The sequence below is a fragment of the Brassica napus genome, chromosome A9 (genome assembly GCF_020379485.1).
Source record: "Brassica napus cultivar Da-Ae chromosome A9, Da-Ae, whole genome shotgun sequence".
NCBI lineage: Eukaryota > Viridiplantae > Streptophyta > Magnoliopsida > Brassicales > Brassicaceae > Brassica > Brassica napus.
In genome coordinates, this window is record NC_063442.1 from 7,386,353 (window position 1) to 7,414,331 (window position 27,979).

Genomic DNA, 27,979 nt, shown 5'->3' on the forward strand with positions numbered 1-27,979 from the left:
AGGAAAACACCTAGTAAAAAGTAAAAGAATGAAGATGAGTAAAATAAAAAAAATAAAAAGAATAACTATTACTTATATTTCTCCCCTAATTTGATAACAAATATTCTTTGTAAATAGTGTAAATTTTAAAAAATGTTAAATATTCGGGACAAGGGTGGTATAATACATTAGAAGGTTTTGATGGTTTAATGGGAGCGAGAAATACAAGAGTGTGCCAGTAGCCACTCCACGCGGAGATAGAAACTTTAATTTGGGCAATGAAATGTATGAAGAACCTACGACCGTTTACGACTACATTTGCAATGGATTATTCTCAATTGGTGAAGATAGTTTTTGAACCTCAAGAATGACCAGTTTTTGCAAGTTATTTAGAAGATATAAGGTTCTTGAAAAACAGTTTCTACAGTTCAGAGTTCATTCATATACCACGGACGCGGAATGTTAAGACGGACACTCTAGCATACAGTGCAAGAAAGCAATCGTGTTTTGTTGTCCATATGGATGTTGAACTACCAGTTTGATTTACAGAGTCTGTATGAGTCTGTTTAAATTGCTGACAAAAAAAAATCTATTGTCACAACAATGTACTATGTACATACCATCTTCTTACCAAGTTTTTGTGGATTTTTTTTGCTATTTATGTTAAACCATATATTAATTTTGAGAACATCTGTTTATCATAATTGTTGCAATTGATAGGGATTTTTTAGCAAGATACGTTGTAGGTGAGATTCCAGAGAGAATATATAGGGTGAATTTTTGGGATGACCATAGTAACAAAAAAATTAACAAAATAATCATAGCTTGGAAGGTGTGTCAATTTAGTACACCAATAGATATTTCACTCTTTTAGAATCGCGTGAATGCTTGAATTACAAACACAATAACCAAATACCATTTTATTTATAATGACGATATAGAATATACTGTTTCAAAGATAAATACAACTATAAGAGATAACTAAATTATATTAGTATTATTTATTTGTATAGTTCAAAGTCATTTAAACAATGTGTAATGTGAAAGAGCATATTTATTCGTGTGATAGATGTTTAAGTGCACAATATAGCATGTGAAAGAGCAAAATAATTGATATAGTACGAATAATAAAATTTTATTATTCTATTATTTGTGGCCATATAGTAGTACGTGAAAATAAGTTCAATAGAGAGAGAAAGTAGAGAGAAGTCAGATCTACTATGGCGTACGGCTGGCGCGTGAATGTCTGTACTGTCGTCGGAGCACTTTTTTCTTCATGGTTTCTGGTCCTCTCCGCTTCGTCTTCACAGTCCCGTCGACGATTGTCTTGTCGGAGCGTTGATGCCGAGACTCTCCATCATAGGTAGCTCAGCCTTGGAGTAACGGCGCAGTCGATTAAAAATTCTCGGTGGAGATGAAGCGGCTTGCATGTTCAGTCGGTGTTACCCGGGAGATGAAGGTTACCCTAGATCCATCATCGCCGGTCCTTATGCGGGGAGGGGGGTGGAGGCTTCCTCAGTTTCACCGACGCCGCTCTAGCTTCCGGGAAGAGGAGGCTCAGTCAGTTCCTTCTTCGCCGGCTTTTGGTAAGCTCCGCGCTGCCGTCGTGGAACTCCATGTCTTTTGGGTTGTGGTGACTGGATCGAGGTTATCAAGTTTGATGTGTTTCGTGGGGCAGATTTGGGTTTGTGGATCGTAGCGGATGAGATCTCAAGAAGATGAAGCTCTCCGGCGACGGTAACGAGGTAAAAGAGGAGGATAGCAGTGGCTCTCGTCTTGATTATTTAGGGTTTCCGGTGATTCATAGGCGGAAGAGATTTTGTTCAAACGATTGAACTCTCCGGCGGGAAGCCAAGGCAGCGTAGAAGAGCAATGGTCTCGCGGAGGCTCTCTAGTCTCGGAGCTCCGGCAAAACGTGGTGACGGTGGTAAGTGTCGGTGGCTGTGCGAGGATGGGACGTTCAAGTCGAGGCGGGCGACGCGTGGCGGGCGGATGAGCCAGATTCTTACATGTGTTAAAGCCCATGCCTCCTTGACGCGCGTCTAGGGCAAGCCCCGTCGTAGCTGTTTGGGCCTTGGGCCATTTTCATTATTTGGGTTTAGGCCGTTTTTTAGTTGCCCGTTAGTTCTACGGGCTTTTTGGGTTTGTACTTTGGTGTACTCGGGCTTCAGCCGTTGGGCTAGGCTCATTTGATCAATAAAAATAACAATTTAAGGAAAAAAAAATAGTACGTGAAAGTCTATAGGAGATAGAAAGAGAGTGAGACAGGGAAGAGATAGATAGTATTAGAGAGAGAGTGAATGTATAATTACAATTGTATTTTACGATTCATAAATAGAATAAAATAAAATAATATATTATTTAAACATTACATATTAGAGAGAGATAAAAAAAAGATAGAGAAGAGGGATAGAGAGAGGAAGATATGAAAGATGGAAGAAATAGAAATTGTATAAGTACAATTATATTATACTTTTCATAAATAGAATATAATCGTATTATAACAGTATATATTTAATTTATAAATATATATTAGTTTAAAAAAAATTAAAAGATGTCATATACCAAAAAAGTCTATTTTTTTATAGATATATAAAAATTTTGAATAAATAATTTTTTAATTTATAAATTTAATTAAAAGAGAAGTGAAATGAAAAATGACAATATAGTAAACATTATAAAATATCATAGCCATTTAATTGTAATGGATATAGACTTAATTTTGTTGTAGCCAAATTTCCGATAGTATTCTAGAAAAAACGGCTTATAAATAAGAAGCAACATGAATACGGCTGGGGGAGATTTGAACAAAGTGAACTTGGAAGCAGAAGAGATCGAACATGGGAAATGTCATTGGTCAGAACATAGGAAATGTACGCTTCTAATGTAAATAGCAGAAATGCAAAGAGGAATTGCGACTGGACATCATCTTCATTTAATGTATTGAAATCGCTGTCCGTAAGGAAAATACTCAGTAAAAAAATCTCTAAAACCAAAACTTTTCTTGTTTTTATTTTTAATCTTTCATGTTATTGTTTTTATTTAATAATCTTTCATGTTATTGGTTTTATTTTGTTAGTTTAGAATTATAATTTGATGAAGTACAAAGTAGTGTTTGATTATATATATATATAAAATCATTGACAAAACATAATAAAGTTTGGGTCGTTTCAATGCACAAATATTATAAGGTTTACAAACAAAACATTGACAAAACAAAGAAAAAAATAAGAAATTTGAAACAAATAAAAATGTGATGTTTGTTGAATGTGTTAATTTAAGTGTTAGAATAACTATAATGACAAAAGATATCACAATAATTACAATAATAAAAAGTTTAGTTTTTTGATTAAAAAGTTTACAATCGTTTTAAACTTTTTATAAAAATAAAACTTTATAAAAATTTTTTTATAAAGTTTATTTAATGGTTTTATTAAAAAAATGAATAAAGTTTTGTTTTTATTTTTATAAATTTAAAAGGTTTGTTTTTGTTAAAGTTTTATTAAAAACAGTTTACAAAGTTTTATTTTTATTAAATACGTTTTACAAAGTTTTATTTTTATTTTTTTTACATACGTTTTAATAATGCTAAAATTTAAAAGTAATAAAAATTAAAAAATATTTTCAAAAAAGTATAATAAAAATTTTAATATTTTTTAATAAAAATGAATAGTGCATACACTTTTAGGGAAGTTGGAATCTTATAAATATTTGTATTGATATTTTTGACAGGGTAAATCGACCAAATCACGTTTTAGGGAAATTAGTATTTTACAAATATTTTTAAAATATTTTCTTAACTGAAACTTCCATAATTTTCGCTAAAGTCAAATTCTCTTATCCGTAGAAGGTACTTTATACACTGCGTAGAACCAAGATAAAAATCTCATAAGTTGATTCTACCTCATATAGACGTATGAGCATTGTCTAAATTTTGCATTCCGAGAATCTTAGAATATCTCATAAAAGTAGAAACTGCATTCTGAGAAAAAGTACCTATTTTTACAACTAGTAGAATTCGCATTCCATATATTTAAAAGTTTAATTAAAAATAGAGTGTTCATTCTAAAAAAACTAGACGAACTTGTTTAATATGGAATTCAATTTCTACTAATTCATTTTCCGTAGAAGACGAAATCTGTTTTTAGTAGAACGTAAATTAAATTTTAATTTATCAAGTTTTTCAATAAAAAGAATATCAGTTTGTGTATATGAATGTTTTATTAATTGTCTCTATTTTTCTATTTTTTTATTCATAAAACTATTTACATTTCATTAAATTTTAGTAATGAAAAGAGTAAAAAAAAAATGGACAAAAAAAATTTTATACTAAAAAGACAACTATACTATTTTTTGATCCATTTTGGCAATTTTCCCAATAAATAACCGGACACTACTGCTATTTAAGGCCATATATAATATGATTGCGTCTGAAGATCGAAAAACCTCGACTGCGTCTACATTATATATAATCTGGTGTATGTATGCGTGTGTGAGAGAGAGAGTTTCAGATTTAAAGGTACGAAGAAGAAGAAGAAGAGGAGAAAGCAAATCCAAATTGATCCTACATTTTGCGACTCAATCTCTCTCTCTCTCTCTGTTGTAACGCCATTATCACACACAGCTGGAAACATCTCTTCTACTCTCTCTCTCTTCTCGGCTAGGGCGGGGAGAGAGAAAGAGAAGCCACATTGTCTTCCATCACAGGTTTTGTCATAAATTTAAATTTTTCATGTGTGTGTGTTTTGTCTTCTTGTGTCTTTCTCTAGATAACATCGATGCAACACAACAAAAAGTCGTTTAGGCTCTGATGTGTTATTCAACGTGTTAGGCTCTGACGAAAAGTCGTTTTGGTAACATGTGCGATGTGTCTTTCAGGCTCTGCGTTTCTCTCTACCACCGTCGTGACTCCTCTGCTCATAAGACACATCTTTACTCTCGCTTCTTCCTCTGCTTACATTACATTGAATTGAACTGCTCTTTCTTCAATGCTCTCTAGCTCAGAAATCTCATTAATCTAATTATGAGTATGGGCACGCTCTTGAGAGCTCTTCGTGACTTACCACTCGTGGAAGCGTCTTCGATCTGCATCACTTTGGCTCTTCTCTTAGTGTTTATCATCGATATCTCCGCCAGACGCTTGCTTCTCTGCCTCCGTCGCGGTCCTTTCCTCAAACACGACTCTGTAGGAAACTCTAGTTCCGGAGACGCCCGCGAGCTTCAAGTCACCATTGGTTACAAATTCTCGGTTCTTTGCTGTTTCTTTGTCTTAATCGTGCACGTTTCGGTTTTAGTGTTGGATGTTGTCGGAGTAGCTAAGGAAAGAAACGAGATTAGTGTTCTTTTCTCGCCGGTTACAGAGGTTGTAGCTTGGTTAGTGTTGTGCGCATCAGTTGTTCGATGTAATTACACCTCTGCGGAAAAGTTTCCTTTGCTGCTGAGGCTGTGGTGGGTTGTGGGCTTCTTGATTTGTTTATGGGCTTTGTTCATAGACTCCAGAGAGATTCTTGTGAACGGCTCGAACCATTTGTCTTCACATGTTGTTGGGAACTTTGTTTCAGCTCCTGCTCTGGCTTTCCTCTGCTTCGTGGCTCTCAGAGGTGTATCAGGTCTTCGAGTTATTACTACACATTCACATCTTCTTGACCCTCTGCTTGTCGAAGATGAAGAAGAAGAAGAAGAGAAAGCTGGGTGTCTCAGTGTTACTTCCTATAGTGACGCCGGGTTGTTCAGCCTCGCTACGCTTTCGTGGCTGAATCCTCTCCTCTCTCTTGGCGCCAAGAGGCCGTTGGATCTCAAGGACATTCCTCTGCTCGCTCCCAAAGACCGGGCAAAGACCAACTACAGAATCTTGAACTTTAACTGGGAGAAGTTAAAGGCTGAGAATCCCTCGAAACCGCCTTCTCTCGCTTGGGCCATCTTGAAGTCGTTTTGGAAAGAAGCGGCTTGTAATGCAGTCTTTGCTGGCTTGAACACTCTTGTTTCTTATGTGGGTCCTTATTTGGTGAATGACTTTGTTAATTATCTGGGTGGGAAAGAGACTTACCCTCACGAGGGTTACATCCTCGCTGGTATCTTCTTTGCGGCCAAACTCGCAGAGACTTTGACAACCCGGCAGTGGTATCTTGGTGTGGATATCTTGGGGATGCATGTCAGATCAGCTCTAACGGCTATGGTGTACAGAAAAGGGCTCAAACTCTCGAGTATAACCAAGCAGAACCACACGAGCGGCGAGATTGTGAACTACATGGCCGTTGATGTCCAGAGAGTAGGTGACTACTCTTGGTACCTTCATGATATGTGGATGCTTCCTCTACAGATTGTACTTGCTCTCGGGATCTTGTACAGGAGTGTGGGAATGGCGGCTGTAGCTACGTTGGCGGCCACAGTTTTCTCTATTATCGCCACCATCCCATTGGCCAAAGTCCAAGAGGACTATCAAGACAAATTGATGTCTGCTAAAGATGAGCGGATGAGGAAGACTTCGGAGTGTTTGAGGAACATGAGGATTCTGAAACTGCAGGCTTGGGAGGATCGGTACAGGGTCGTGCTTGAGGGAATGAGGAGCACGGAGTTCAAATGGCTTCGAAAGGCTTTATACTCCCAAGCGTTTATCACGTTTATATTCTGGAGTTCGCCTATCTTCGTAGCTGCAATCACGTTTGCTACGGCCATAGGCCTAGGAACTCAGCTCACTGCAGGAGGCGTTCTCTCTGCGCTTGCAACGTTCAGGATTCTTCAGGAGCCGCTTAGGAATTTTCCTGATCTGGTGTCAATGATGGCTCAGACTAAAGTGTCTCTTGATCGTATATCGGGGTTTCTGCAAGAGGAAGAGCTCCAGGAAGACGCTACGATAATCCTTTCTCAAGGTATGACAGAGACATCTGTGGAGATCAAAGACGGTTGTTTCTCTTGGGATCCTTCGTGGGTAAGGCCAACTTTGTTTGATATTCATCTAAACGTCAAGAGAGGAATGCGAGTAGCTGTTTGCGGAGTCGTCGGTTCCGGAAAATCAAGTTTTCTTTCTTGTATACTTGGAGAAATACCTAAAATCTCGGGTGAAGTAAGTGAAACACTTGAACAACTTTCGAAACATGTGTGTCTGTCTTCAATATTTTTCAGGCCTAATCAAATTTGACGAGTTGTACACTGAAATACACAGGTCAGAATATGCGGTAGTGCTGCTTATGTTTCACAATCCGCATGGATCCAGTCTGGGAATATAGAAGAAAATATTCTCTTCGGCAGTCCAATGGACAAGGCCAAGTACAAGAACGTTATACACGCTTGCTCACTGAAACGGGACTTGGAGCTCTTCTCACATGGTGATCAGACCATTATCGGTGACAGAGGCATAAACCTCAGCGGTGGTCAGAAGCAGAGAGTTCAGCTAGCGAGAGCGCTTTACCAGGATGCTGATGTATATCTGCTAGACGACCCTTTCAGCGCTGTTGACGCTCACACTGGCTCCGAACTCTTCAAGGTGCACCTTTTCTTTTCTACTTCTTTCCAAATAAACAAACAACTACCTTTTTCAAACACTGCCTTGCGTGAATGCGACTCCCTTCATCAAGCTTGAGTTTGCGTATCTACAGGAATATATATTGACGGCTCTGGCAGACAAGACTGTGATATTTGTAACTCATCAAGTCGAGTTTCTTCCTACCACGGATCTTATATTGGTGAGGACTTCTTCTGCCATTGCCCTTCTGCTAAAAATGTTATACCAAGAGCTGTTTTTAATGTTAAGACACAGAGAAAAGTATATAACACCAAGAAACCACTTGATGAAATTTTTGTGTTTATCTGCAGGTCCTTAGGGATGGCCAAATTATACAGTCAGGTAAGTATGAGGAACTGCTACAAGCAGGAACGGATTTCTTATCACTTGTGTCTGCTCATCATGAAGCAATTGAAGCAATGGACATTCCAAGCCATTCATCAGAGGACTCTGACAGCCATCATGGGCTAGACCAGTCATTGCCACACAATCCAAAATCCAACGCTTCCTCGAGCAACATTGAGATTCTGGCCAAGGAGGTCCAAGAAGGGCCGTCGGGGTCTAACCAGAAAGCCACCAAAGAGAAAAAGAAAGCGAAACGGCTAAGGAAGAAACAACTGGTTCAGGACGAGGAACGTGTCCGGGGACGAGTCAGTATGAAGGTGTACTGGTCATATATGGCTGCAGCCTATAAAGGGCTGTTGATTCCGCTCATAATCATTGCGCAGACTCTGTTTCAGTTCCTTCAGATTGCAAGTAACTGGTGGATGGCCTGGGCAAATCCGCAAACAGAGGGAGACCAAGCTAAAGTGAGCTCCACGGTCCTTCTCCTTGTATTTATTGCGCTAGCGTTTGGTAGCTCAGTATTTATCTTTGTCCGAGCGATTCTGGTCGCCACGTTCGGCCTCGTAGCTGCTCAGAAGCTGTTTCTGAACATGCTCAGGAGTGTTTTCCGCGCGCCAATGTCGTTTTTCGACTCGACTCCTGCTGGAAGGATCTTAAATCGGGTTGGTTCTCTTTTTAATTTATTTATTTTTATTTATTAAAACATGACTATGACGTCTTCTCTTCATTGATGGTCTTTCTCATTGCTATTTTAGGTGTCCATTGATCAAAGCGTGGTGGATCTTGATATTCCTTTTAGGCTCGGAGGATTTGCATCAACAACAATACAGCTCATTGGCATTGTTGGTGTGATGACAAACGTTACATGGCAAGTGTTTCTTCTTGTAATTCCAACTGGCATTGCTTGCTTGTGGATGCAGGTGATTTCTGGTTAATTTCTGAAGATTCGTTTTTATGATACTTAAAGGGATACAACAAATTCAAAGTATTTGACTTATTTCTCTTAGTATTACACGATTTAACAGCAAAGTGTTTTTTTGCACTTAAAAAACGCAGAAATACTACATGGCATCGTCTAGAGAGCTGGTTCGGATAGTGAGCATACAGAAATCTCCAATTATCCATCTATTTGGGGAGTCAATCGCGGGTGCAGCAACAATCAGAGGGTTTGGCCAAGAAAAGCGTTTCATGAAGAGAAACCTCTATTTACTGGACTGCTTTGCCCGCCCTTTCTTTTGCAGCATCGCTGCTATAGAATGGCTCTGTTTACGCATGGAGCTGCTTTCTACTTTCGTCTTTGCCTTCTGCATGATCCTGCTCGTTAGCTTTCCACATGGAACAATCGATCCAAGCAAGTTCTTCTCTTCGTCCTCTTTACTCTATAGATCGTTAGAAGGCTATCTATCATGTTTACTGAGTTCATCATATATATTACCTTTTTGTATTAGGCATGGCTGGTCTTGCAGTAACGTATGGCCTTAATTTAAACGCTCGCCTGTCCCGGTGGATACTTAGCTTTTGTAAGCTCGAGAACAAAATCATCTCCATCGAGAGAATCTATCAGTATAGTCAGATTCCCAGTGAGGCCCCTACGTTCATCGAGGACGCTCACCCTCCTCCCTCGTGGCCAGAAAATGGAGCCATTGAGATCAACAATTTGAAGGTATAATTCGAATTGTTCATTCTGTTGAACTTCTCGCTATAGCTTTTAATTCATCCTCCTTTGGTTAAAGGTTCGCTATGGAGAGAATCTACCAACTGTACTCCACGGAGTCAACTGTGTATTCCCTGGTGGCAAGAAGATTGGGATTGTGGGGCGCACAGGAAGTGGCAAATCAACACTGATCCAAGCGCTGTTCAGGCTGATAGAGCCATATGCAGGACAAATAATCATTGATGGCATTGATATCTCTTCCATTGGCCTTCACGATCTCCGTGGCCGTCTCAGCATCATTCCCCAAGACCCCACTTTGTTTGAAGGCACTATCCGAGGAAACCTCGACCCTCTCGAAGAACACACTGATCAAGAAGTTTGGCAGGCTCTAGATAAGTCACAGTTGGGGGACATAGTTCGTGCGAAAGACCAGAAGCTCGATACTCCAGGTATGTAGTAAATCTTATCGTTAGATTTAGAAGTAGGAAAAAGAATGCTGATAGTGATTCGTTGATGAAACTCTGTTGGGTGCAGTGTTAGAAAATGGAGATAACTGGAGTGTTGGGCAGAGGCAGCTGGTGTCTCTTGGGCGTGCATTGCTTAAACAAGCGAGAATTCTTGTGCTTGATGAAGCAACTGCATCGGTTGACTCAGCCACTGATAATCTCATCCAGAAGATTTTGAGAACAGAGTTTGGAGACTGCACCGTCTGCACCATCGCACATCGGATCCCGACTGTGATCGATAGTGACTTGGTTCTGGTTCTAAGCGATGGTACATACATTTCTAAGATTCTCTGTCTACAGTGAGAAACATACACATCTTAAAAAACCTTGGTGATGATTTTGGCAGGTCTTGTTGCGGAATTCGACACGCCAACACGACTTCTAGAGGATAAGTCTTCGATGTTCCTTCGACTGGTGACAGAATACTCATCGAGATCAAGTGGCATACCTGACTTCTGATCAGTCAAGGTGAGGACCATAAAGTGAAAGGAATCTACTTCTCCGTGCTGCTGGGACAATGCTGTTCCTGCTGCATAGCAGAAAATCTGTGTTGAGAGAAACGCACAGGGCTCAAGATCCTGTCAATAAAGACCAGGGATTGAAGAACACCATTGTTTTCGGGACTGAGCAGCAGATTTAAAGATCCAGGTCGCACGCATTTTTGTTTAGTTTAGGTTTCTGTTGTAAGCTGAATCAGTTGTTTAGAAGCTGCTTCTTTCTCAAAGGATACAGTGAGTCCAATTTGTTCAGTTTTGCGTTTCATTTTTAGTTTACGGTTTCAAATCAGACGGGTTTTCGTTCATTCAATATTATCGTAGAACTTGGCATGGCAAATCAAAAAACCGAACCGGGTAAAATCTATTTTATACCGATAATAGTTCAGTTATGTTTTGAGTCGGTTAAATAATCCTATATCTGTTTAATAGATTACGTATTAGTTGAAGTGGTCAGTGGTGAGCGCTGACATAATTGTCTATTGGCCTTCCGAAACCGAGTTCGAACAATAGTGTGACATTTTCGTTAGTATCCTGCACTTTCGAAATATGGAGTAACAGTCGGGTAACATGTAAAATTTACAACTGAACTAGAACCCAATTTGATATTATAAACCATCACATAAATAGCTTAAATCCGAAACCGACACGAACTATTCTATTTTGGATCGGTTCTGTTTCAGGTATTCGGTTTTTATGCCCGGAGGTGTAGTAAATACTCATAGGATCCAACACAAAACGACGTGGTTTCATTTCAAATGTGTTCTACTAGGCCTGGACGTTTTTAACTCAACCTGAAGTATCTACCTAGACCCAAACCGAAAAAACCGAAACCGAATCCAAACTGTTATACAAAAATATCCAAACGGGACTTTATGAGTTTAGTAATTTGGTGTTTGGTTATAATCCGAACCGAACCGACATCTGAACTAGAATCTGAAGATATCTTAGTTAAATATGTTAAAGTTTTTATATATTTAAAAGGATTTAGATATTTGAGGATATGAATTTTTTTTTTTAGTTTGTTTTAATTGTTATTTTGATACTTTTTAGTTAATTTAGATAGTTTAACTAATTTTTAATTAGATTTGTAAATAATTTATATATTTTGAAAAAAAAATTGTCAATTTTTAAGGTTTAAAAAAAAATATTTTTAGACGATTTTAAACATTGGTTACATCCGATCCGAATCGAACCCGAAAGGAACCGAACCAAAACCGATCCGATAATTAGTAAAACCCGAATAGTACTTCTGAGCATAATGCCGAAAATCCAAAAATCTGAATTATCCAGACCGAAACCAAACGGTCCACCGAACGCCGAAGCCTATGTTCCACTGTGAAGCACATGGGTTGAGAGACCAAAATTATTGTGTTTGGGCCGGGCCTAGCCCATCCATCTACCTGTATCTCTCCCTCCCTCGCATATCTGTGTTTGTTGTCTCTCGATCGATCGTGCGACTGAGGACGATGATGCAAGCAGCTTCCAGGAGATTAGTCCAACGGCCCCTCGCCGGAGAAACTTCCATCTACTCATCGTCTTCTCTCAGATCTCTCTATGGAGTCCCAGATTACCGTTAAGTCTCTTGCGATTGAATTTAATTTCATTCGCATTTTCTAGGTTTTCATAATGAGATAATATATGGTCTTCTGATTCAGTGAATGGAAGTGAGAATCGTCGATACTCATGAGTTTGTTGTGTACTTCTGAAATGAGATACACATTTTTAAGCTTCAGGGTAATACGGTCTGCTATGGCATGCTCTTTTAGTTATGTCTAATTAGATTGGGATTGGTGGATTTGTTGTTTCAGGTGGCTAAGGAACATGGTGGGATAATGAGATTTATTCAAGTTTCTTGTCTGGGAGCTTCTGTGTCATCTCCTTCAAGAATGCAGAGGGCTAAAGCTGCTGCTGAGGAAGCTGTCTTCAGCGCGCTGCCTGAGGTAAACTTATCGCAGCTTTTGGAACCTAAAACGCTCTCTTCTGTAATTATCATCCTAATATTTCATTCACTATTGCTATGATTCTGCTTGTTGTCAGATACAAGGTATATCCTCTAGTTGTTTCTTGTGTAGAACTGGAAAAACAGTATATGAAGTTATTATTGAACTCTAAATTTTAAAGCAACAATGTACCTGGAATGGCTTGCATATGCATGTATTCATCATCCTGCTGCTTCTAGTCAGTTCGTGATGTATATTTATTTGTTTCCTAGGCGACAGTCATGAGACCTGCGACCATGATTGGCACAGAGGACAGAATCCTGAACCCCTGGGCAATGTTCGTTAAAAAATATGGTTTCCTCCCGCTCATAGGTGGTGGTACCAACAAGTATGTCCTAAACCTTTGTCTAGTTCTTTTCACCGGTTCATAGCAACTTACAGTGACCATGATCCATTTATTTCCCTAACCATAACTTAATTGCAGATTCCAGCCCGTATATGTGGTTGATGTTGCTGCTGCAATCGTTGCAGCTCTGAAGGATGATGGCTCCAGCATGGGGAAAACCTATGAATTAGGTGGTCCAGATGTCTTTACCCCTCATGATTTGGTAAATTCATATTGTCCTTCATTCTCTCTGTCACTGTTTTAGCTCGTTAGGCCTAATTTTGCAAGTGTTTCCTTGCAGGCGGAGATCATGTTTGATATGATTCGTGAATGGCCTCGATATGTGAAGCTTCCATTTCCAATTGCTAAGGTAACAGATCAAATCGTTCGCTGTCTAGGGTAAAAACTCCAAGGATTTTTATGTGCACCTTTTTCAGAGAAAGCGTTGCTTATTAGAACTAAAGAAGCCTATATTGTTAAGGATCTTTGTTTTTGTTTTTCAAATGATACTAATTTTGTATATGTCACAATCTGTTCTAGGCAATGGCGGGTCCTCGGGATTTCATGGTGAACAAGGTCCAGTACCCGCTACCATCCCCACAGATCTTCAATCTGGATCAAATCAATGCGCTTACAACCGATACACTTGTATCTGACAAGGGTTAGTCATTTCTTCACAGAAGTGAAATGAGTTCTCTTTGCATGAGCTGTTTGAGTGTCTCACTCCTTTGTTATTTCGACACAATGGCTATTTTCAGCCTTGACTTTTCAGGATTTGGACCTTGTCCCTCATAAATTGAAGGGATATCCAGTCGAGTTTCTTATTCAATATCGCAAGGGTGGTCCTAATTTCGGTTCTACTGTCAGTGAAAAGATACCAACAGACTTCTACAATTGATGATGCTTCTACTCAAAGGTCGTTTTCCTGGACTAATTTTGATTCATGCAAGTCTCACAGTGAAATGGCAGAAACTAGATATGGTATTTTGATGCCTTTCATTTACTTCTGTCAAATAATAAAAGGGTTTCCTCTTCTCTTTGTTGTGTTCTGAAAGGAAGTATAACCCTTCAACATGATTATAAGTTGGAGAGGGGACGTTATATGTCTTGAATGGGAGATTTATTCCCCTTATGATAATGTAGTTTCTGGTTCGTTTGAAACTTCATGTGCTACTTTGCTCGAGTCCTGAATATAACTAAACCCATGTGCTTCCGTTTTTGCATTCCATATAGAAAATTGAAGTACACCTTTTACATGGTTAAGAGGGTATTTCTACTCGGTTATCTGCGGATTATGAAACTCTAAATACCGGTCTTGATTTTTAGAGTGGGTAATGAATCTTTTTTATGCAAATCGTAGAATATAGCACTTTGCTTCTAGTTGTGGAAAAGAAGTAAAGAACTTTAGGGAACCTCAAGAACCAAGCAACGCATTTAGAGCTAAATATCATGTCACCAAAGGAATAGAACAGTCGTTTTTAGCGTTATCCAAAACAAAAATGGAAGGCGAAGGAGACGATTATCCAGGGCCTGAATCCGGCATTGACGGAATCAACTTGAACGGGAGAAATGTAGGGGCCGTGATGGTGGCACCTAGGGATGTAGACATAGCAAGTCAGAGTGGATGCAGGGTCAACATATACGTGAACAGCAACGTTCAAGCGACTTGTGGGTCAGCTCTGTTTGGTAGCAAGGTCAAGCTAAGAGATCCTGGTGTTCATCTCCATATCGAAGACGTTAAAATGCCCCGCGAAGACGGATCTAGACAGAAAGAGATGAGGTTGATTAAGGTTGGGTTATGTTTGGTCTGTCTCTTTAACGTCTCTCTAGGACTCTTTCTCTTGCTCTCCTCTTGGCTCCGGAAGTAAACCTAGTCCATATAGATATCTCCTCATCCACCCATGTTCATGGTAAGAAAAACGATCTTGTCTGTAATTGTTTCTTCATATAGTCACTTACCCTAAGATGTACATTTTTAGATTATTCTGATAGGGTTGATATCTACATCTACGAGGGTACAAGAAACACATATGAATGTTGTATATTTTTTTTAAATGTTTTTCTAGATTGATATGAAGGTTGACTGGTTGATGTATATTCCAATCTATGTAAAGTAGTGGGGCAAACGTGTCGTACGAAGTCATGAGGCTACCGGATTGTAAGCTGTAAGTACAACGTAACAATCACAATCCCAGCTACGAGATTATAACTATTGATTAGAGGAATTGAAAACTTATATCAGTTGTAGTATATTTTTTCTAAATATGTTTATTTGCCCATCCAACCATTGGATGAGACCACGGTTTCATTTAGGGCCGGGTACAAGGCGGATAATTACTATTTACATGTATATGCAACTTGACTTGCTTTGTAAGAGTAACTAGATTTTAACCCGCGCACCTGCGCGGGTGTATTTTTCAAAAATATTTTGCTACTTGTTTTTTATGTTAATATTAGTGCTTGAAAAAAATCAAAATCTGAAGAACGAAACCGATCTTGATCTGAAAGTGTAATACCAAACCCGAACCAAAATTGATAGCAAAATATTTTGAAAAATATGTTAATATTTAATCTGCGCGCCTGCGCGGATGTATATTTTGAAAAATATGATGATATTTGTTTTTCATGTAATTATTAGGGTTTGGCAAAATGAATCCGAGGAACAGACCCGATACCGATCCGAAAATATAGTACCAAACCCGAACATAAATTGATTAAATATTCAAATTATTCAAAGTTTTGTTATTTAGAGATCCAAATCTGATCCGAACCAAAGTATTCGGATACTTATATATTTAATTATATTTAGATTTAACGTATATAAAACATCAAGAATTATACTTTTAAATTGGTTTAAATACTTGAAAATATATATAGATAGTCAAAAGTAAATATCTGAAATAGTTAAGGTATACTCAAATCACCAAAAATACTTAAAATATTTATTGATTTTGTATCCAAAAATTTTAAATGCTAATTGATATGTTAAGCTTAGGTATTCTGACATATGTTATTTAAATTTATAGGAAATATATTATTTTATTTATAGATTTTGAGAAATTTAAAATATATAATGATTTAAAACTTTAAAAATAATTTAAATGGATCCAAACTCGAACCAAACCCGCAAAGGTCTGAATCACACTCAAACCAAAATTTAGAAACATCCTAATACGGCTGAAATATTTGACCCCGGAAATCTGAAATGCAAATCGATCAGAACCAAACTCGTATAGGTAACCGAAAGTCCATCCCTAGTCATTATTATGTATCGTATATTGTCATCATATAATTAATCGTATTTTATATGTACCATCATATAAATAATTACATATATTATATTTTTAAAACTTAATATGAAATATAAAAACCATAATTTGAGTTTGTATTTCAAATTGGGCTTCGTATTGTATTTTTCTTATATATATGTTGACAACATTTTTTATAATGGTTATTGAAAAATAGTTTAGTAAAAATCCATTTTTGAATATATGTATATTTTTCAATCAATTTATGATATACATCAATTTTGAATTATTATTTTGATTTGAAATATGTATATAAAGTTTAAATTTTGTTTTATGGTTAGTTTAGAAAAAAAGTTTTAGGCAATTAGATTGACTCATTTTAAAACTGGCTCAAATAGATAGTTTCTTATAATATGATGGACTTTCAATTTTTCTTAATAACATAAGCCCATTACTTTTTTGCTTAATAATACTATCCTTGTTTTCAAACAAAAGTAATGGTTATTGAAAAAGAGTTTAGTAAAATTTCATTTTTGAATATATGTATATTTTTCAATTAATTTATGATGTAAATCAATTTTGAATTATTATTTTGATTTGAAATATGTATATAAAGTTTAAATTTTGTTTTATGGTTAGTTTTGAAAAAAAGTTTAAATGATTTGACACATTTTAAAACTGACCCAAATAGATAATTTCTTATAATATGATGGACTTTCAATTTTTCTTAATAACATAAGCCCATTACTTTTTTGTTAAATACTACTATCTTTATTTCCAAACAAAAGTAATATTTTTTTAAAAGACTACAATCTATGTTACCAAACACTCTTATTTTTTAAACTCATATACATGTTTCCAAACAATCTCATTTTGTACTTCAGTTTTAATAAGATAGATAAAATTTTGATGTGTATTTGACCTGTTAAAAACGAGTATTTGCTATTTCAAGTATTTCATCAAAAATAAATTATTTACAAGTTACTTGTATTGCTCTATTACTTACTATTTACGAGTATTTATGAACTATTTACGAGTACTCGTGAACTATTTACAAATTTTTTGGAATATTTAAGAACTACTTACTAAATAATATTCTCTTAGAAATAGACACAAAAAATTGTTTTGTTTAATCTACTTAAAAATTTAGTTATATGACTTGTTATTACATGTTACTTGTTGAGAAGATATTTTTGTTATCGTGAAAATTATACAATATTTATATATCGAAATATGCATATATATTTTTTATTTGTTTTCTTTACGTAATATTTGAATAGAAGACAACGAGTATTTAAAAATCAAAATAGTTACGAAACAAGTAACAAGTATAAAAAGAATAATGAGTATTCGTGTCTAATCCTAAATGCAAGTAAAAGAAAAGACAAATATAAACAAATAATTAATAGATCATGTAACAAATAGCAAATAATAGAGCAAGTAACGGAGCGTAACGAGTCATGTACTAAAAACAATAATGATAATTGATACTTGACTTGGTCTTGGAAGTAATGAAAATTATCGATTTGTTACTTGCCTTGACAACACCGAGTACTTGAATTTTTAAGGCGGATACGAGTCAAGTAGCGTACTTGAATTTACAAGGCGAATACGAGTCAAGTAACGAGTTCAAGACGAGTAACGAGTAATGATGTCCGGCCCTAGTTTCATTTGTTATAGTAGATTTAAGAATCTCTCAAAGAAGTATATGTAATTTACAAAGTTGAGCCAATATTTAATCCAGTACTTTTGCAAATCACCCTTGCATGTCCACCAATTGTAACAAATAATTGAAGCATCAAAAGTTATTTTTCTTCCTTTTATTGCTGGAAGAAAGTGAATGCTTTGCCATCACTATTGTCAGCAGTTTATTATAAAAAAGAAATAATAAATATGTTTATTGCAAGTAGTACTTGGTGGTGCTATCCATGTGAGTTGTGTGCACCGGGGGAGCACAAACTTCCCCCACTCCCACAGGCCACGTTTGTCCCTTTAAAAGTTTATGTTTGTTTATTTATGACTGAGTGAGTGAGAGATCGAAATGAAGTCTCTCCTTTGAACAATTTTTGAAGTTCAAGTGTTAATCTCAAAAGTAATTTGACTGAGTGAGTGAGAGATCGATCGGAATCCGGCATCGACGGAATCAGCTTGAACGGGAGAAATGTAGGGGCCGTGATGGTGGCGCCTAGGGATGTAGACGTAGCAAGTCAGAGTGGATGCAGGGTCAACATATACGTGAACAGCAACGTTCAAGCGACTTGTGGGTCAGCTCTGTTTGGTAGCAAGGTCAAGCTAAGAGATCCTGGTGTTCATCTCCATATCGAAGACGTTAAAATGCCCCGTGAAGACGGATCTAGACAGAAAGAGATGAGGTTGATTAAGGTTGGGTTATGTTTGGTCTGTCTCTTTAACGTCTTTCTAGGACTCTTTCTTTTGCTCTCCTCTTGGCTCCGGAAGGAAACCGAGTCCATATAGATATCACCCCATCCACCCATGTTCATGGTAAAGAAGGGTCAAAGAAACACATATGATGTAAATTTTTAGATTATTCTGAAACGGTTAATATCCACATCTACAAGGGTCAAATAAACACATATGTATGCTGTATATTATTTTTACATGTTTTTCTAGATTGTTACGAAGGTTGATGTTATATTCCGATTATGTAAATTCAGTAGTAGTCTAGTGGGGCAAACGTGTCGAACAAAGTCAGGAGGCAACCACATTGTAAGAGCATTTTCAATCCACTTCTATTTTTAAAAATCTCTATTATATAAGAAAAATACATTTAGTTTTTGTTCCTATGTGTTCCTCTATAATAGAAAAATGTTATATATTCTTCTCTTTGTAAAGAAATGTCATTTTTACTCTGAATATATACATAAATATAGCATTTTCTATTTATGGAAACAAATATAACATTTTTTGTTATAAAAGAATACAATAGGCAGAAACATAATTTCTATTTTTTCTCTATAATAAAAATCTTTAAAATAGAGATGGATTGGATATAGTATAAGTTAAACGTACCAATCACAATCCCAGATACGAGATGGAACTGAAAACTACATTAGTTGGAGTATATTTTTTCTACATATATATATTTTCCCATCCAACCATTGGATGATTAATAAGAGGACTACGGTTTCATTTGTTATAATAGATTTAAGAAACTTTCAAGAAGTACATGTCATTTACAAAGTTGAGCCACTATTTAAACCAGTACTTTTGCAAATCACACCCTTGCATGTCCACCAATTGTAACAAATAATTGAAGCATCAAAAGTTATTTTTCTTCTTTTTATTGCTGGAAGAAAGTGAATGCTTGGCCATCTATTGTCAGCAGTTTATTATAAAAAGCAATAATAAATATGTTCATTGCAAGTAGTACTTGGTGGTGCTATCCATGTGAGTTGTACACTGGGGGAGCACAATCTTCCCCACTCCCACAGGCCACGTTTGTCCCTTTTAAAATTTATGTTTGTTTATTTATGACTATGATGAGTGACAGATCAAAATGAAGTCTTCTCCTTGGAACATTTTTGAAGTGTAAGTGTTAATATCCAAAGTAATTTGGATTGGTCCAAATACACAAACATTTCATTTCAGTGTACTCTCGTTTTAGTTTGAGAGAGTTACACTAGAAGACACATTCTGTCTTTTTTTTACTCACAAAGACACATTGTATTCTTAACACACTTTATATGTAGGGTCCTCCCATTTTGAGACGAAAATACTCTTTCTTGAATTTAACGAAAAATTTGTTTAAAAAAAAAAACAAACATAACTTGATTTCTGGTTGTTTGCAATAAATAAACATTAATTTCACGGACAATCTATTGGTGGATATATGTTTTTGTAGACAAAAATCATGTGGATGTGTTTATGGTGGACAAATTGTTGTGGATAGGCAAATTATGTTAGAGTTTAGATTTATTGTGTATACATTATCGTGGACATCGTATATTAGATTTACGAGCCTAAGTATCATGTATAAAATATTGGACAAATTGATATGAAAAAATGTTCTCCCAACACAATGTGCCTCTAAAGGTAATTGGTAACATAGAATGTGTCTTAGGGAGTAAAATTTTCATGATTTTGATTATTTTGTTTCTTAAATGCAGATGGCTGAGATGTGTTTAGTGATATGTAGAGAATGAGTATGTGGTTCTGGAGGTAAATGGAAGTTCATTGTGGACAAAAAAGATGCATGGACGGGAGATGTGTGGATGAGAGATGCGTGGATGGGAGACGCGTAGACATGAGATGCGTGGACGGGAGACGCGTGGAGCCACTTACACCACCACTGTAACTACCCTCACGTCTTACACCACAGCCTCCATAACCACCACCGCTTCCACTGCAGTATCCATCGCTTCCTCCACCGTATCCACTACCACTGTATCCACCACTTGAGTAGCCACCTCCACCAACCACCACCAACCACCACCATTTTATCCACACTCACGCCTTCCACCATCACCTCCATAACCACCACCGCCTCCATTGTGGTATCCATTGCTTCCTACACCACGGCCTTCATCGCAACCTCCATCGTTTCTACGGGACTAAATTTCGTTCTTAGGAGAGATTGAGATCGAGGAATAGAGATCGAGATTCTGAGATTGAGACTCCGAGATTAAGATAAAAAGATAGAGAAAAGACAAAAGTGAAAAAGTGTATTAATGACAATTTCAGATGGAGAAGGTTAGGGTTTAATCTCTCTAATCTCTCATGTCTGAGTTCAACATCTGGATCTAGAAAATGTCAGGGGAGAAATTTTTTTCACGATTTTGTATAAATTGAAGAGATAAGGTTTGGTTATTAGTTAGAGAAAAAAAATATTGTATTTTAGAAAAAAAATAAAAAAGCAGATCAGTTTGGTTGGTAGGAAGAAAAAGTAAAGATGTTTCTTGTTGAGGGTTATATTAGTAAACCTAGCATAAAGAAAGTGTATTGTATCACAATGTGACTCTGAGTGAAATTAATAAGACAAAATGTGTCTCTGAAGATAAAAATTTCTTTTAGTTTCCACCTCTAATTATTTATGTGATTTGAACTTTTTTACGTGCTTATTATCACCATGTAGTTGGACATTATGATGAAAATTTGGTCCCAATGAATAAAAAGACACCTAGTAAACTGTTTTATACACTTAAATAGTAGTATAAAATAACACATGATTTAATTAGCGGGCGGGGGGAAGCTGAAATGATAGGGGCTTAAACTTGAAGTAATCATGTTAGAACGTGGAATCATTTCCCACACCCTCGTCGTCGGAAGCACGTTATTAGCGAAGAAGTTGTGTCAAAGGGTCCAAAGACGGGGAAGGTTATAAAACCCCTGGAGCGGACATGTCAGCAGACAAATAAAGTACGTGGCAAGGTCCCACTGGTCACCGACAAGTAGAAGAAGAACTGACGGCGCAGATTTAGCTGTCCGACTAACGTGCGCCCTCACTGTTTTCTATATCTCTCTCTCCATGACGGTGATGAGACCAGCTCAAGAGCAAGTCAAAATCCATTTCAATCTGAAAACAACAATTTTTTTTTTCTTCAGACATCTCTAGATCTCAATTCCTTGTCTGAAGGATAAAAAAGTCACCTTCTTCTTCTTCCTCGTTGCTCCGTTTAGCTGATCATTGTCGGTACTATTCTCAAATCTGCTTCTTTCCGATCAAAGCTTGCATCTTTTTGCTTTCTAAAACTTGGATTTAGCTTCAATCAAATCGCTTCTGTAGATTTTTGGGAAGTATCAATGTTGTGATCTCGTAACACTCTCTCTCTCTATATATATGGTTCCGAGGGTTGCTATGAGGCGTCGCGCTGCTGAAGTCCCTCCTACAGAGCCGACTGAGAAGGGAAACGGGAAGAGTCATACAAATAGAATATGTCTGTTAGTGTCCTTATCACTCTTATTCTGGGCATTGCTCTTGTACTTCCATTTCGTTGTCATCGGGAGCAGCACTAACATCGAGAATCAGATCCATTTGCAACCCCAACCTCAACCATCATCATCATCAACCTCTCTTCCGGTACCCAAGTTCGATCCTCCCAAAGAGAAAGATCCTTTAGATAAGCCTATACTGGCCACCACTTCCACTTTTAAGCCTCCTGGAACTGCCGAGAAACAGGAGTTTCCGTTCGTGAGAGCCTTGAAGACAGTAGACAACAAAAGCGATCCCTGTGGAGGGAAGTACATCTACGTCCACGATCTCCCCTCCAGGTTCAACGAGGACATGCTTCGAGACTGCAAGAAGCTTAGTCTCTGGACCAACATGTGCAAGTTCACCACCAACGCCGGCCTCGGCCCTCCCTTGGAGAACATCGAGGGCGTCTTCTCCGACGAAGGCTGGTACGCCACCAATCAGTTCGCCGTCGACGTCATCTTCAGCAACCGGATGAAGCAGTACAAATGCCTGACCAACGACTCTTCCCTCGCCGCCGCCATCTTCGTCCCCTTCTACGCTGGCTTCGACGTCGCCAGGTACCTCTGGGGGTACAACATCTCCACCAGGGACGCTGCGTCTCTCGACCTGGTCGATTGGCTCACGCAGCGCCCCGAGTGGGAGATCATGAGAGGGAAAGATCATTTCCTCGTGGCGGGTAGGATCACTTGGGACTTCAGGAGGTTGTCCGAAGAAGAAAACGACTGGGGGAACAAGCTTCTCTTCCTCCCAGCTGCCAAGAACATGTCTATGCTCGTGGTCGAGTCCAGCCCCTGGAACGCGAACGACTTCGGGATCCCTTACCCGACCTACTTCCATCCCGCGAAGGACTCTGAGGTGTTTGACTGGCAAGAGCGGATGAGAAACTTGGACAGGAAGTGGCTGTTCTCGTTCGCTGGAGCCCCGCGGCCCGACAACCCCAAGTCCATCCGAGGGCAGATCATCGACCAGTGCAGAAACTCAAACGTCGGGAAGCTCTTGGAGTGCGACTTCGGGGAGAGCAAATGCCACTCCCCGAGCAGCATTATGCAAATGTTTCAAGGCTCTCTCTTCTGTCTGCAGCCCCAGGGAGACTCCTACACTCGCAGATCGGCTTTCGACTCCATGCTCGCCGGCTGCATACCCGTCTTCTTCCACCCGGGGTCAGCCTACACTCAGTACACGTGGCATCTACCCAAGAACTACTCGACATACTCGGTGTTCATCCCCGAGGACGATATCCGGAAGAGAAACATGAGCATCGAGGAGCGGCTCCTCCGGATACCTCCAGAGCAGGTCAAGACCATGAGGGAAAACGTCATAAGCCTCATCCCGGGGCTGATCTACGCAGACCCGAGATCAGAGCTGGAGACGCTGAAGGATGCGTTCGATGTGTCGGTGCAGGCAGTAATAGACAAGGTGACTCGGTTGAGGAAGAATATGATCGAGGGTCGAACCGAGTATGACAACTTCGTGGAGGAGAATAGCTGGAAGTATGCGTTGCTGGAGGATGGGCAGAGGGAAGCCGGGGGACACGTGTGGGACCCGTTCTTCTCGAAACCGAAGCCTGGAGAAGATAGCGGAAACGATGGCAATGGAGGGACGACCATTTCGGCAGATGCAGCTAAGAATTCATGGAAGAGTGAACAGAGAGATAAGACGCAATAAGAAAGAGACGGAAACTCTTACCACATTTTGTTTGAGGTCTGAGATATAGTTTTTGTTATACGGACAAAAAAAAGATATATTTTTGTTGTTGTATTGGTATCAAAAATGTAGTTTCTCTCAGGTTTGGTAGAGAAGTTTGTTTGAGAATCTTGTTGTATCAGTATCAGTATCAGCTAAACACCCTGAGATTAATAATGAGCAGTGACCCTTTTCAAGTTCAGCTGAAATCACTGCTATGTTTTAATTTGCAAGATTTTACCAATTAAGAGATTGTTGATCCAGAATAATAGTGTCTCTACGTAGGGAAAATTTCATCTTAAAGTTTATTGTAAATGTAATTTTTTTTGCTTTTTTTTTTTGCATATTCTTTGTGTAATGATGAGCTCTGGGAACCCAAATGTTAAGAAAAACATGTAAAAATATTTACCTCCATTTCGAACAGCTTTGAGATGCAAGATCCCAGTGCCTTGTGGGCCAGTCATAGTAAACGAACAAGACACTGTGTGCCTTTGCTGAGAAACAGCTAGTGATGCATCGTATGGCATTGTACCATGTACCAGCAGTAGCGGCCATGGGTAGAAGGGCACAAGCATTTGCTTCCGGCCATTAATGTGAAGAAAACAATTTCGGCCAATTTTTTAAATACTATCAGTAGGTCAGATGGTTAAGTTACTGTTTTTTTTTTCTCAAAGATAACAAGCTCAAGCCTCCATGACAACCTTTTTTTCTGTGTGCTTTCAGCCTTTTTTTAAAAAAAATTACAGGGCCAGGCCTGTGTACCAGTTAAAATGAAGCGGGAACTAATGGAAGACGGGACATTGAGTTGTTTATTCGTGTGCATACAATTTGAGTGATGCAATAGAAGATAAACATGCACAAGATCATTAGCTAGCAACTTTTCTTGAGATCCCTTAAGAAACTAAAATTCCTTAGCTTTAAACTAAATACCAATTGTTACTTAATCAATAACCACAAACATTGATGCCAAAAAAATATAAAAAAATAACCACAAACATGTAACAAAATGACTATAAAATTATAATATATATTAGACCATCAAAGTAAATATATATGTTACATACATGTTCTTCATTAAAACTGAATTATATTATATAAATATTTAAGATGTCTAGATTAGAAAGTTTTGTTCATAGTACAAATACTTAAAAATATTTTATTCTATACAATATATAGAATAGATTACGACACTTTTTTCTTTATCTTAAAGCAAATTATATATTTTTGAGAAATATATATCCATTTTAAACAAAACAAAATTTTGAAAATGTATTATTTTTTCAACATCATCATTTCATTGTAACAAATTTATTAAAGTGATTAAAAATAAATAAATGGTGAGGGATCAATAATTTTGTAACAAAATTTTAAACTAAAAGAGTGAGATAGAAGAAAAAGATGTGGCTCAAATTACTAAGGGCATATACACAATAATTTAGAACCTCTCTGTTCTTATGGTTATTTCACCAATTATGGTTAAATTTTATGGTTATTGTTTCTAATTTCGAAATTTCTCTAAACATAATTTCAGTCTCTACTAGCTTAAAGCCTAAAAGAAAGTTGTAATGTGACTGATTGATTGTCTTTGTCAACAGAAAAATCCCATCTGTAACTGGATTTTCAATGATCTCTGCACACTATCCCAAATGATTAATTTACACTTAAATTAAATTATTGATAAAAATCTGGTTTTGTATTCAAAAAAAAAAAAAGATAAAAATCTGGTTTTTATGAGAAAGAAAACGAAAAAGAAAAACAATATTATAAATAAATATTTTGGGCTTAGCAATGCAAAAAAAAAAAGCGAGAAAAGCCCATGTGAAGGCCCACCAGACAAGTTATTCGCCCATTCAGAACATTCCACGTAGGAAGATTAGTAGGTCCCGTATTAAAAAACGTTGCACGCGCCGTTCTCTGCGTGTGATCAGTGACCATCTCTTCTTCTTTCTTTTTTAACTCCGCCACCGCCCGCCACCATAATCACAGATTAAAAAGAAAAAACGCTAAGAAGTAGAGAGAGAGAGAGAGAGAGAGAGAGAGAGAGAGAGAGAGAGAGAGCCGCCCGATTTCCCGCCAATACCGGTTGGAAAATCCTTCGGTTTATCCTGAATTTGTAGGTGAGAATTTTGATAATGTGAATTTAGATTCGAATTTGGTTTTGGATAGTGTGTGAGGATGATGATGATTAGCCACCTTTATAACGTTTGTAGTTTGTGCTTCATTTCTTACTATCTGTCTGTTGTTGACACGTGTTAGTTTATTATATATATTGGCATCTTCTAACTTTGTGCCTTGCACAGATTATCATCAATGGAGACTCGCAACCTTGCACACACTTCTTCTTCGATACCACCACCAGACATTCCCTTCAATTCACAACAACACAATCATTTGCTCTCCGAAGCAGCTGGTCACATTTATTCTAACGATCTCCCTAACGCTGCTGCTGCTTCCATGGTGTCTCATGAACAACAACACATCGGAAGCACTGACACACCTTTCATCCCTGAGATTTTGGACTGGGATCACCACCTTCTTGATTTGCCTTTGGACTTTTCACCCATTCAAATGGAGGAGGAGGATGGTGGCATCCTGCCATCTGATGAGAATCCTATCATGTCTCCTTACTGGAACGATCTTATCCTTGACACAAGTTCTACCTCAGCTTCCAAGCTTGTTTGTGTTTTCTACTTTTATTGACCTCTCACAAATAAATTGTGTGTGAGTGTTTTTTTTTTTTTTTTTAAAGTAGCATATTGTTTCAGGTCCATGAATCAACTATGCAACCCCAAGTTCCCCTGCAGCAGCCGCCTTCTCCTTGTGTTGAATTGCCACCTCTTGTTAGGACAGTATCCTCAAACAGCAACGACAACACCAGTGCTGCAGCTAAGGGACGTATGCGTTGGACCCCTGAACTTCATGAAGCTTTTGTTGAGGCTGTTAACCACCTTGGTGGCATGAACAGTGATCATCTTCCCTCAGTTCTTTTTGTTTTCTTGTGTTTTTGAGATCTTTTTTCGACTTTGAAACAGTGTTTTTGCTGATTCAGTGTCTTCTTTAACGCAGACGCAAAACCCAAGGCCGTGCTGAAGCATATGAAAGTCCAAGGCTTGACTATTTATCATGTCAAAAGTCATTTACAGGTTTACTTTTTCTTTCTTTCTTCCTAGTGATTGTTTCATGTTAATTCCACTGATAGTAAAAGCCAACATATATTTTTGTTTTACAAATTGCAGAAATATAGGACAGCTAGATATGTACCAGAACCATCACAAGGTATAAAAAATGACCCCCATCCCCTTATGATTAGTATTCATATGCTTCTATCTTCCTCATGATGAGGAAAGTATTGTATGGTGTTAACTTACATCTACTACTTGTCTCTTTCTTTTTGTTTATCTATCTTGATATGTCGGTTACAGGCTCCACAAATTACTGACTTTTAAGATTATCTTGTCTGACGGTTTTATCAGGCTCGCAAGAGACGAAGTTGACACCGCTTGAGCATGTTACATCTCTTGATACGAAACGGTGAGGGTTTGGTAAACAAGTGACCTTTTCTAACCAGATTCCTGTCTATAAACAAATTGGCATATTATTGATTTTGCAGTGGGATAGATATAACTGAGGCGCTGCGTATTCAGATGGAAGTTCAGAAGCAACTTCATGAGCAGCTCGAGGTACAACAACGATTGAAAACATATGCATCCTTTACCTTTGTTTGTATTCGGTGGCAATCCTTGAAGTTGCAAACAGTAATAAAATGGGTTGTTTTGATGTGGTTTCAGGTTCAAAGAAAGATGCAACTTCGGATAGAAGAACAGGGAAAGGTCCTGCTCATGATGTTTGAAAAGCAAAATATGGATTTTTGCAAACCGGACCAAGAAGACAAAGCAAGTGAGAAAACAACGCCTGAAAGCTGTTCAGAGGAGGCAGATTCTCCACGACCAAAGCGTCCGAGAAACAATGAATGAAAGGAGAGGTTTCTTGGGATGACATATCTATAAAAGTGAAACGGTATGTTGGTGAAGTTGAAGAGTTTGACTTATTAGAGTAGGAGCTTTCTGTCTTTTTAGTTCTTAGGGCCTTTTCTCTCAGTTTTTTTCTTCTTCTGTTTAGTAAAACTATTATTTTCTGATTCTCAGCTCACTAGGAATAAACAGAAATAAAGAGCAATGAATTTTTGTAGAGTTTTTCCTATCTCTGGGATGTAATCTGAATGCTGATTCTAGATTTAGTGTTTATGCTGTTATTTGGAGAGACCCCTTTTAACTTTAAACTTCAAATTATAAGTTTTTACGGGATGTTC

At 37.8% G+C, this 27,979-nt stretch overlaps 5 protein-coding genes across 6 annotated transcripts; all 5 read left to right on the forward strand.

The window, feature by feature from the left end:
* Window positions 1–4,426: 4,426 nt before the first annotated feature.
* LOC106363738 (ABC transporter C family member 5) lies at window positions 4,427–10,771 on the forward strand. Its single transcript, XM_048739668.1, has 11 exons — window positions 4,427–4,686; window positions 4,858–7,042; window positions 7,142–7,462; window positions 7,575–7,661; window positions 7,792–8,487; window positions 8,581–8,745; window positions 8,882–9,176; window positions 9,274–9,488; window positions 9,559–9,928; window positions 10,014–10,253; window positions 10,332–10,771. Exons 2-11 carry the CDS (start codon window positions 5,003–5,005, stop codon window positions 10,442–10,444), a joined length of 4,542 nt encoding a protein of 1,513 aa, XP_048595625.1. The 5' UTR covers window positions 4,427–4,686; window positions 4,858–5,002; the 3' UTR covers window positions 10,445–10,771.
* A 1,139-nt stretch (window positions 10,772–11,910) lies between these two features.
* On the forward strand, window positions 11,911–13,968 carry LOC106363737 (NADH dehydrogenase [ubiquinone] 1 alpha subcomplex subunit 9, mitochondrial-like). The gene is made up of 7 exons (XM_022692436.2): window positions 11,911–12,054; window positions 12,291–12,422; window positions 12,695–12,810; window positions 12,907–13,030; window positions 13,109–13,177; window positions 13,348–13,468; window positions 13,566–13,968. Exons 1-7 carry the CDS (start codon window positions 12,037–12,039, stop codon window positions 13,703–13,705), a joined length of 720 nt encoding a protein of 239 aa, XP_022548157.1. The 5' UTR covers window positions 11,911–12,036; the 3' UTR covers window positions 13,706–13,968.
* A 142-nt stretch (window positions 13,969–14,110) lies between these two features.
* Window positions 14,111–18,925, forward strand: LOC106368840. Of its 2 annotated transcripts, XM_048739671.1 has the most exons (2): window positions 14,111–14,393; window positions 18,234–18,925. In XM_048739671.1, the coding sequence occupies exons 1-2, from the start codon at window positions 14,307–14,309 to the stop codon at window positions 18,528–18,530; spliced, it is 384 nt and encodes a 127-aa protein (XP_048595628.1). In that variant the 5' UTR covers window positions 14,111–14,306; the 3' UTR covers window positions 18,531–18,925. The 2 variants fall into 2 exon arrangements, with proteins under 2 accessions (XP_048595628.1, XP_013664358.1); XM_013808904.3 differs by lacking the exon at window positions 18,234–18,925 and having other exon boundaries at window positions 14,111–14,914.
* Window positions 18,926–21,508: 2,583 nt separating this feature from the next.
* Window positions 21,509–23,872, forward strand: LOC106368841 (xyloglucan galactosyltransferase MUR3-like). Its single transcript, XM_013808905.3, has one exon. The coding sequence runs from the start codon at window positions 21,853–21,855 to the stop codon at window positions 23,650–23,652; it is 1,800 nt and encodes a 599-aa protein (XP_013664359.2). The 5' UTR covers window positions 21,509–21,852; the 3' UTR covers window positions 23,653–23,872.
* A 1,793-nt stretch (window positions 23,873–25,665) lies between these two features.
* Window positions 25,666–27,922, forward strand: LOC106365250 (myb family transcription factor PHL4-like). Its single transcript, XM_048739672.1, has 9 exons — window positions 25,666–25,693; window positions 25,730–25,787; window positions 25,971–26,346; window positions 26,436–26,634; window positions 26,737–26,813; window positions 26,907–26,946; window positions 27,144–27,201; window positions 27,281–27,350; window positions 27,459–27,922. Exons 3-9 carry the CDS (start codon window positions 25,981–25,983, stop codon window positions 27,642–27,644), a joined length of 996 nt encoding a protein of 331 aa, XP_048595629.1. The 5' UTR covers window positions 25,666–25,693; window positions 25,730–25,787; window positions 25,971–25,980; the 3' UTR covers window positions 27,645–27,922.
* The last annotated feature ends 57 nt before the right edge of the window (window positions 27,923–27,979 follow it).